Consider the following 12,032-nt stretch of genomic DNA (forward strand, 5'->3'; position numbering starts at 1 on the left):
AAAAACCATATTTTTATTAAAAAAAAAAATAAAATAAACCAAGATTCGTAAGAAGAAATAAGATTTAAAAGGATAAAATTATAAATAAATATGAAAAACATATTATAGAAAACAAAGAAAGGTTATTAAAAAAAAAAAAATGGCATTCCTGCCAAAAGGAATAAAAAGGGTTAAAAAAAAGAAGACAATCCGTTAAACAATTGATTTGCAAATGGATCATTTGTGTTTTGTTGAGGGAGTCTCTTCAATGTATCATCATTAAATATACGTTTTTGACGTTTTTGATGTCTCATTTTACGTCGGATTCTTCTCGGATGATTTTGAAAACTTCCGTGTTGATTTGAAAAGCGCATTTTTGTTAGTATTTTTTTGTTATGCTTAACCTTTCTTTTTTTGTTGGTAAGAAAAAAAAAAAGGTTAGTTAATGAAGAAGTAATTATGAAGGCTTTAAATACTTATTTTTTTGTTCATGTTTATTTTGATATTTTTGATACCGATAAACCGTTTTCATTTTTTTTACAAAAACCGTTCATTTTATCTGAGGTTACACCTTTGACCTTTAAAGACATGATTTCTAATAAGATTGATGGTTTGATAAATGATATGATTGTATTAATATCTTTATTTCATTTTTTTCAAATGAAAAATTTTTTTCAGAATGAGAAAAGATAAGAAAAATTTTATATTTTATTTTAAATTTATTAACTTAGTATTACAACTCACAACATGATCTTTTTTTTTTATTATTATTATTATTATAATTTCCAGATTTTTTACGATACTCCAGTTTTAGTGTAAATCTGATTGTTTTGAAAGTGTATAATCAATAATTAATGAATGAATACTCCGGTGATTCATGATTGGTACTACGTGAGAAAGTCTAAACCGTAAACCTGATTTTATAAAAACTGCTTATCGAATAATCAATAAACTTTGTGATCATATTTAGATGTCTTTTATTTACAGTATATTTATGTGTATTTTTTAGAAAAATTTTAAAACATTTTACTCCGGCACGTGTAAAGATTCACGTGATACTAAAATAAGGAGTATGCCATTGTAGTATGTATGTTGTGGTCAAATGTCAGCTATACTATGAAAATAGGGGTATATAATGGAGGTCATCATACCATTATCTATTCTGCAACCACAAAATGATTATAATTTTAATATAAATTTTGCACCATATTGATTGATTCAGAAAAAAAACATATTCTTTTTACCTAATCTCTCATCCAAATTTCCTTACCCTAATCCCTTACCACAATCCTAATCTTTAATGAATGTATAGTAATTCATTTCTTAATAAGTTCCTTGTGTTAGAACGATGCCTAATCATTTATATAATGAAAAAAAAATATTAAAGATTTTCATAAAATATACACAGTCAATTATTTGATATATACACCTGACGGGAAAGAAAATAAAAAGTAATTAATATAACTAAACAGTTAAACAGATAACAGATAACACACCATGATATTTTATAACGCTAAATATATATACTGAAATAAAATGTCAAAGAATTCAAAATCTCAATGATGTAATTATTTATACACGCATTCACATCCAATACTTTTTCGTATTTCCTGTATACCCATTTGTACGGCCGTACCTTATTTAATGCTTTATATATAATACCCGGACTGGAAAAAAAACGGAGTTCATTGACAGATGTAACACTGCTATTGTAGCAGGTATGTTGTCGATATCTTCTTCATCCCAGTTTAGTGTTACGATCCGAATTAAATCCACTTTTTGTGTTTCTTTAACCGATTTCATTGATATGATATATAAGTAACATGGTAAATACGCGTATCATTTGGCACGGTTAATAACTACTTATATTATTTTTTATTTGTATATTAGAATTTCTCAAATAAATGGAACATATAGTAATTTGATAAAACATTCCAATTTACTGATGGCTCACCAAATATGAATTAAGGGTACTGTTCTAATATTAACACTATGTCACCTCTTCCCGTAAAATGGATTTTCAGATGGTGGACCAGGAATTCTTCTTGAAGAGATGGTCAAATAAATATTTTATAAGTAATCTATCCTATAACTCTAACACAACAAAGTAAATTAAAGAAATTAGGCTGATTTCATCACGTTTATGAAGAAAAGTTTAAATTAAGCATTTTTTTTTTAATAACTTTGTTGGAAGAATCGAAGTCGAAAACAGCGTTCGGTGGAATCATGATTTTAGGAGTTAAATAATACTGGCTGATATGATTTGTTTTTGTCGAATTTATCGTGTATATTATATTTTGAATATTTTGGAATCTCATACCTACAAAAAAAATAGAAATAATTTGGTATGATATAGTCGATATAGTCATGTACGAAGAAAATCTATAATTCATTAATATAATTATATATAATAGAATTTAAACTTAAAATAAGTAATAACTATGGATTTGTTTACAGCAAAATTCGAAATATAGTGGACACTTGAAAATTTTTATTGTCGGGATTGTCGGGTACTCGGGTTACTCGGCTAGTCAAGTTATTAGAAAAGAAAATAACACGGGTATACTTTAATTAAATTTCAATATAACATAATTACATTTATATAGTATATACAATTATACTTTATTATACTTATACTACGCCATCATATATATATATGTTACCATGTTATACTGTATATCTTTTCTAATATCCCGACTAGCCGGGTAACCCGAGTACCTGACAATCCTGACAATAAAAATTTTCAAGTGTCCACTATATTTCGAATTTTGCTGTAAGCTTAGACTAGAATGTTACATCCACATCCGGCCGTCGCTAAACGTTCTGACTATGTATATAGTTTTGTTGATGATGAAAATGTACTCCTTAGCGCCTCTTTCAAGTTTCTATTTGATCACAAGCAAAAATTGCAAAGATAAAATATCCTAGACTTGAAAAAAAAGTCTTAACCCATTTTTATTTTATAATCGATAACATCAATACATATAATAATATAAAAAAAAAAGCCCTTTTAAAATCATTACTGGTATATATAAAATCCTAAAGTTATCGAAGAAGAAAGATTAAACGTTAAAAGAGTATGATACTTATAAACCAATTATTTAATGGTCTACGACAGGTAATTTAATTAATTTTCTTAATGACAACTAAATTTCAATTCCAAAACATTCGCGTGAATACGTTCACTAAATATCGTGGTCATTTCGTGACATATTTTTGACATGTACGCAGTATAAACATTATTTGAGATAGCATACTGTATACCCTTTTGTTGGTACGAAGGACTTACATAGTGAAAAGTAGGGTATCTTAAGCATCAGTTAGTTTTAATATATAAAACTTTCTGAAAATAAAATAACCTAAATTTTTCGTGCACGTCGCACAAATAAAACAGGATATAATTGAATTTCACCTGATTTTATATGGAATCCAGTATATCGAAATTTTTAACATATCGAAAATCTCGATATACCGGATATTTTTATTGTCCGTTATATCGAATTTCACTGTGTAATTCTACGCAAAAAATACGTATTACACGTGACGTAGAAACGATAAAGCATTTAACAATTATGGCACTAATTTGAAAGTTTTGTGAGGAATACCACCATTTCTGCTATATATATATAATATATATATATATATACTGTATAGTTCCACGAAATTTCTAAATGCAGTAAATTGGTATAAATGCATGTACTGATTGTACCGTCACAATTCATTCCCATGTATAATTCGTAAAGTTATTATTGATCTAATCCAAATATTAAAGTTTTCACTAAAAAATCTCTTAAAAACTTTTTTATTTAATCATATGTTTTGGTAGGAGGTAAGGAGGTTAGATAACCATTTTGTTATCATTGCGTTTTAAATTAAAATGGTTCATATAAATATTATGATAAATTTCTAGAATACGGATTGAAGAAACTTTTTTACATGCTTTATACCATAAATGTCATAGTTTTTTTTCTTTGGGTGTGAATATTTAAATAAAGATCAAAAATATTTTATTTTTTTTCATGCACTTATTATTATGTTGATCTCCTTAGTGGACCGAGTTTAACCCTAATAATACTTTATTGGAAGAGTTTTTGACAATAAAGTTTGACAAAGTCTTAAAATATTATTTGTTTGCCTGCAACTAATATTTTAAATGCATTTTCATTATTAAAACAAAAAGTGAAGTATAGAAAATTATTAAATATGTTCTATTTTTAGAAAAATGTATTAGATTACATTTAAAGCTCTTATTTTCGTTGATTATATATGAAAAATAAAGTTCGTTTAAATTATTCTCTTATTCTTTCTGTGTATGACGAATTTAAACGTTCTCAATCAAAATTTTTTCCGAATAATAACGTATTTGATTTTTATGTAACACAACATCTAAAACACTTAACAGGGAATCGAAACAAAACTTGCGATGGCCTGATATACATGTGGAATCAGATTCATAAGGCGATTACTAAAAGTCAATAAGCATGAAAATGTTTGTTCGTTTACACTTTTTCAAATGATGATATCTAGAGCTAATAAAATTTTTATATCTGGTCATATTTATTTGGGGTATTCTTTCCATTTAGTTCTTTGTAAATAATAATATTTAAATTCGTTTAAAGATGATTACTGAGACACGGATGCATCGTATCGATGAAGATATTCTCACATGACAATTGGCAATACATGCATAATTATTTTTATTATTGAACAATTACATTTTCACTTAGAATGTGAAAATAATAATTATGTATTGTCTTGCAGTAAATATGAATATTTTTGTAATACAGTTCAAAAATCCTAACGCAGGAAGATTGCACGTACCATGTTAATTAATCAGATTTTATTATAAACAATTTCTAGAATTAGGACTCATCAATAATTTAGGACATTAAAATCGAAAAAATAATATATAGGGTCTGATCTAGGTAAGAGAATTTTTTGACTAAAATTTGAAAGTTATTGTATTTTAATATAATCATTCAAAAAGTATAATGCAATAAAAATCTTAATTTTTATATATTGTACAATATATTATCAGTTTAATTTTTTTAATATTATACGGGACCTTTGCAGAATGTTGAGAGATAATGAAATACATATTTATATAGCCTCATCCGTTACTTGATTTTTTTATTTATAAAATTTAGATATATTATTACAATTAAAATGTCTTTTACAAATCGCCGTAGAAAAAGTTATTATCAAAGACGACGGATTCAACGTCAAGAACGACGAATTATGAATTTAATCCGTATACAGATTAACAATGACACATTAAGAAGAATTGAAAATCTTCCTCCTCAAAATACGAATGATTCATTCGCAAATCAATTATTTAATGGATTACATTCTTTCTATTAAAATTTACCTTTAATCAATTAAAACTTTTTATTTCATATTTTATTATTTATTAATTTTTATTGATAAAATATTTTTCTTTACTATCATGTTTACTATATACTGTATATGCTATCTTTTTATCGTACATCGTATAGACTGCCTTACCTATGGCATTTTTCTTTTTTTAAATATTTCGCATTATATAGTATTATACAGTATACATTTATTGCAAGAGCATAAATATTTTAATTTTTATGATCTGTTATATATGGTTATTATAGAGTTATTAGGCACGGAGTATTCAATATGGAGGTGGGTGTTGAATGATTGGCTGTCATTGTGCCACTGCGTGGCATATGACAACAATATCTTATTTGGCTGCATAATAAATAAATAAATATATATATATATTCTTCATTTGATTATGTGAACAGTATTATTGATCAATATATGACATTTCAATAAAAATAAATATATAGTAAATAAGATTTGCATGATAACTCCAGAATTATTTGAAATATATTGAAGATTCCGTATGAATAAACGGGGCAATCAGACGATAATCAACATAACCCATTAATATTATAATGCGTAATAACAAAACACGAAACTATATGAAAGTATGATTTTTTAAAAAAATATCGTTTCTATATCTTTTATATCTTTTAAAAAAAACAGATCGGATATTTGAAACACACCTATATAGGACTAACACGGCTTTGCTTTCTTATGTATAAAGTATATTATGTGTAACATATAGTTCAGGCCCTATGTTGGCCCCTGTTTATTCAAAGAATCTGATTTCATAAATGATCGGTAAAACTAGCTTTGTGTTACATAAATTAATATTAGAATAGGAACTGATTTCTTTGGGAGGTTAAAGCGGAGGATTAAAGTGACATAAGAAATGTTCGTTATCTGCAGAGTTTGTTTTCTAATTGTTTGCTAATGACATTTGCCAGAAAATTGTTAAAGTAAATAGCTCAGTTCATAAATCTAGAGGAGTTTCCATTCTTCTACTACTATAAAACGAAGCATCATTATCGTTTTCTGTTTTTCATTTTCATTAAAGAAAATGAAACGAGGAAAAAAAAAATTGCTCAAAATTCAAAATTTATATTCATAAAATATGTTGGTTAAAAAATCATTATAATTCGATTTAAGCTAATGATTTAGTCTAAAAAAGGAAATTAATGAAACGTCATTGTTTCTATATAGAATGTCTAAAGTGGAAAATTTTGATAGTTGGGGATTCCAAATTATGATCTCGAATGGAAAACTTGATAGATTGACATTACACAGATCACATAAAAAAATTTGCAAAAAAATCAATAAAGTAAATTGAAAAAGTGATAAATCATTGATTTTACAAATCCTAATATGAATAGATCTAGCTTATCAAAAGATTTGATCTCAAATTATGATAAAAATGGAATGTATCATCATCAATTGAATGACACAATGCCAATTTTCTTTGTCAAATGATGATTTGATTTTTCTTCTCTAAAGTTATATTTGAAATAAATAGCCTCAAAAATAAATCTTTATTCCCAAATTTTTTTTTATTCTTTTTAATAAGAAAACATTTAGACATAAAATAAAAATGTATCCTATTATGGAATCTCGAAGAAAAAGACGAAAAATACGATATTTTAACTATAGATCGAATGATACACTGAATAGAATGTTAAGTACTCGTCAACAAAATACAAATGATTTATTTGTAAACCAATTTTTTAATGGAACTTCTTTTTAATTAAATCTAAACGATAATTTCTTTACATTTTCTCATTTTATTAATTTATTATCATAAAAAAAAAAATTATCATCACATTTATCAGAAAATCTTCCCTTTTTTGACTTCATGTGCATCGCGCATATGATTTTTTTTTTTTTTCTCCATAAATTTATGAAAATAACTTTTTTTTAAAAAAAAAAATCATCACTACAATTATTAAGGATGTCTATCATAAAATTTGATTTTTTTTAAAGCATACACTTCAACTTTTGTCTTTTTAGCTTTTTAGCTTATTCCTCAATAAAAATATTTTTTGTATGACTGCATTTCAATTTCTATTGTACAATTTTTCTACAGTATTTATTAAATCTATTAGATAACATTATGAATATATCGTCATACTTTAACACAACATCTCCTGTTTCATCAGTTTACATAAAAGTTTTGATCTACATCGATTGAGTCCATTCGATTGAGGTTCTGATAAAAGATTTTTTCTGTATTACTTGAAGGGTCAAACAAAAAAAAAAGCTTACAAATAAATTATTTATTTCAATTGATTAAAATCACTGGCGAGTCATGAGATAAAGTATATAATTACCAACCTTGGTCCTCTTCTTTGAGTTTCTCAACTAACTTCATGATATGAGCCGCATGTCCCATTTTCATTCGCCAATCAGCTTCCTTAATTAGATAAAACATGTTTAAAGCAAGAAAACAATGGTAAAATCTATTTTTCAATTATTATCAATACTTGGAACAAAAATTCTAATCATTTCTAGTATTCTATTTACAGGAAGAAACTCATAAACCAAATAGTATGATCGATCAGATGGATCACATGGATCAGTGGATCACATGAAAAATTCGAGGTTAACCGTTAACGAAAAAAAAATTTATTAGGGAATAATCTTGTATAGTCGCATTAAGTGGCGTACTCCCTCAAAGATATGTCATATATTTAACCGCTGTTCTAACATTCTTTGCTATGAAAAATTATTAATAAAGTTTCACTACATGAACTTTATTTTTTAATGTGTGATCCCAAAGTTAGGCTTATACCAAAATAAGACGATTTTGAAAAAAAACTTTCCCAGACACCAAAAAAGTCATCAGCACAGGCAAATATGCGAGGGGGTTTATAAATTGATAATATTCATGTACCCCGAGCACGTACAAAAATCATTTAATTTATTATATATATATATATATCCGAATTTTTTTCTCTTTTAAATTTTTTTTTCTTTTAATCCATGCATTCTTTTTTATATCACATTTTGCAAGAAATATTTTCAGATCGTCATTCAGAAATTTATTCAAAAATAAAAACGTATCTCCTCCCTTCTAAAATAAATATTACTTATATATGCCGTCCAAATTCAAAATTGCCAATTCCAAATCCCAAATCACAAATCCCAAATTATATTTAATTTGCCAACATTTTGAAATCTTAATATTGAGAGACGAAATTGAAGATTGGAAGAAAGCAGTCTGATTTTGGTAAAACCGTCATGATAACTTCCTGAAATAAGTTGAAGCGATTTCGACTGACATGGAACGTTTAGCTGAAAATGATATCATTAATAAGGAACTCAGAAATATTAATGATATAGTGCTAATAGAAATGGGTTAAAACGCAAATAATGAAGAATTTTGTAAGAAAAAATACATTCTACTTGCTTTTTAAATTTTCTTTAAGCTTTATTATAAACGCTAAAACTGTACAACTGTGTCCATTACCAGTGTTGAGAAGTTTGTCCAGAACTTGCCTAAAACTTTATCAAATCCTTAAAAATTCTGTCCAAACCCAACACTGCCCATTACTAAAAGTAAGACTATTGCCTCATTTTAATGTAGATCTTAAAGCTTAATCGGACGAGGTTAATGGGATTGTTAAAGGCTGATGGTGTAAATAAATTAAGAGATAATTTTATATTGATTTTTGGTTAAAAATATAATCCAATCTCTGGATTTAATGACGTGAAATCGGTACAATTTTTTTTTCAATTAGTTTTTTTTCTTGTTTTTTTATAAAAAAAGTTTTGAGGAATAGTGTTCGGGATTTCGGGGGGGGAGAAAAGACTTCTAAAAAAATGTTTTTTTTTTAATTAAATTTTTTTATTTTATTTTTTTATTTCTTTAAAAATGTTAAGAGTATTATCCGACTAATAGAACAGTTTATATAATTTGTGGCCAATAAGTTCCGCTACTATTTTTTGGCAAAAATTATCTGCCATATTAAGACAATATGGATACTGTCAATGCAATAGAATCCATATCTGATATATTGTATCTTTTGTTATCATAAAAATAATCTCCAAATCCATACTAATGTAATTTATAATGAATAAATAAAATATATGTATATACGTATGTATATAAAACTAAAAAAAAAAGATAAAAAAACAAATAATAAAACTAAATCAAACCACACATGGCGTAAAATGTCATGCATAAAAAGCATCAAAATTATGTTAAGATTCAACTATAGATACAGCTAATCCAAGGTATGGATAAGGTTTAGGTGAAGGGAAAATTTTTCTGCTGATATGAAATCCTTCAATTGGTTGAAAAACAAAATTTCTAATTAACATTCCTAACATTATTTTCATTTCAGTCAAAGCTAATTTATTGCCTATGCATCCTCTTGGACCATTAAGAAAAGGCAAATAATTTAAATTTGTTACATTTAAAGAAGGATCCAACCATCTTTTTGGATCAAAATCATCAACTGTTGAGCCCCAAATTTCAGGTGATTTATGAAGTGCTGAAATTCCAATAAATAATTCAGTATCCTATAAATTATAAAAAAAAGAATATTTATTTAATAAATATTTAAAAGACAAATATATATATATATATATATACGTTTGGTTTATTTAATAAAAATAACAGATATATACCTTTGGAATCAAATGTTCTCCAAAAACTTTATCTTTAGAATTCGCTCGTTTAAGAATTGGTACTAAAAGTAAAAAATTACAAGTTAAAAATTACTTGATCTGTTAAAAAAAAAAAAAATATTAAAGTTATACCTGGAGAATGTAATCTTAAAGATTCTTTAATTACGCAATTTAAATATTCCAAAGAATTAATATCATCAAAAGTAGGATTGAAATTTGATTTATCGGGAAAAGCTTTAACTAATTCTTCACGTAATAAGTCTTGCACATATGGATGTTCTGAAAGTAAATATAAAGCCCAACAAGCTGTAACATTTGTGGTTTCATGTCCTGCTATTAAAAATGTCATAATCTAAATATTGAACCGCAAGAAAAAAAAATATGAAACAAAAAAAAAAAAGTAAAATAAATAAATAAATAAAATAAAATAAATACAGTAAAATTAATTAAAATTTTTAATTACCTGATATTTTAATTCTTCGTCAGTTATTTTTTCTTCAACAGGCAATGTTTTATTGATATTGATTAACACAGATAATAGATCCTTGCTTTTTAATTCGCCATTTTTCGCTTCATTATATTTTTCTTCAATCAGTTGTTTTGATACGCGATTAATAACTGCACACGCATTTTTAAATTTCCTATTAATATCTACTGGAATTTCTCTAATAAGTGGAACATAATTTGCTAAAAGACTTATTGTCATACGTAAAACAGTTGGTGGACTATTTAAAATAGAATCATAGGCTTCTGCCAATTCATTTGATGATGTTAATGAATTAAATTCATAATTAAATCCTAAAAAAAAAAGAAATTTCATTATGATAAGCGTTCAATATTGATAAAATCATTCTACAGTATTTTTAATTTTAATTTTCTTTTACCTACTGAACCAATAATATCTAAAGTAGTTTTTGAGATATAAGGCGTAAAATTAATATTAGATTTTCCTTGATTTATTTCATCTTCGATTAAACCTTTTAAGGTAGAAGTTATACGAATAAATGTTGGTATCATTTCCTAATTTTTTTTTAAAAAAATGTTATAAAATATTATAATATATTAATAAAAAATCATAAATTAAAATTTTTAAAATTATATTTTTCATAAATTAAATAATAATTAATTACTTTAATATTATTATGAGTGAAAGCTGGACTCATCATTTTTCTTTGTCTCTTATGATCTTCACCTTCCGAAAATAAAAGTCCTTTACCAGCAATTGCAATGGCAGACGTATTATAAGGTTTAATAAAATCATAATTTTTATTTAATATAATTTCTTGAATTATTTTTGGATCTGCTATAAAAAGACTTGGTTTATTAAATATTCCATGGAATTTTATGATATATCCATATTCTTTAAACCATTTAACTCCAGAATTAAACTAAATTTTTTTTTTAAAAAAAAAAATTTTTTGAAAATATTGTTCATAAGTAAATTAGTGAAATTATTAAAAATTAGAAATACTGTAATAAAGATAATATGTTACATCATCTGCCAAAAATGCTTTAAGATTTCCATAAAATGGACCTTTAGATGGTGGACCAGAAATTTTTCTCAAAGGAGAAATATAAAATGGCCAAATAAAAATTTTATAAGTAATCCATCCTATAACTCCTAACACAAAAAAGCTAATTAAAGAAAATGAATCAAGCATTTTTTTTTTTTTATTAATAAATTTTACTAATAGAATAAGTGAAGCGAGAGGTTTAAAAGTTACGAGAAGAAAAATAGCATTTTTTATAGGGATAATCGACAAAGAGCATTGGTTTCTATAAACTATAAAATAAATTCCTTTGATTGCTATATTTAGGATTTAGTAAGTCGAGAATAGCAATATGTTGCTTTAGAATGCGGACTAGAATTTGGGATTTATATAAATGCATTATAAAATATTCAATTAATTCAACACATGAGCTGCGCCTCACACTCACTTGATGATAAAAATAAGCAATCGAGCGAAACAAATCAATCAAATGAAAAGAAATGTATGAAAGAAATTATCATTGAAATATAAAATTAATTATATTTCGTAATGTTCAATATTTATATATTGTTCTAAATTTTT

At 25.6% G+C, this 12,032-nt stretch overlaps 1 protein-coding gene across 1 annotated transcript; it reads right to left on the reverse strand.

Moving 5' to 3' along the window:
* Window positions 1–9,161: 9,161 nt before the first annotated feature.
* On the reverse strand, window positions 9,162–11,621 carry OCT59_007541 (uncharacterized protein; the record flags this gene model as incomplete). The annotated part of the gene is made up of 7 exons (XM_025331899.2): window positions 9,162–9,852; window positions 9,961–10,022; window positions 10,093–10,312; window positions 10,424–10,758; window positions 10,845–10,980; window positions 11,091–11,348; window positions 11,454–11,621. 7 exons carry the CDS (start codon window positions 11,619–11,621, stop codon window positions 9,532–9,534), a joined length of 1,500 nt encoding a protein of 499 aa, XP_025180637.1. The 3' UTR covers window positions 9,162–9,531.
* Window positions 11,622–12,032: the final 411 nt, after the last annotated feature.

Source organism: Rhizophagus irregularis, chromosome 15 (assembly GCF_026210795.1).
Source record: "Rhizophagus irregularis chromosome 15, complete sequence".
Taxonomy (NCBI): domain Eukaryota; kingdom Fungi; phylum Glomeromycota; class Glomeromycetes; order Glomerales; family Glomeraceae; genus Rhizophagus; species Rhizophagus irregularis.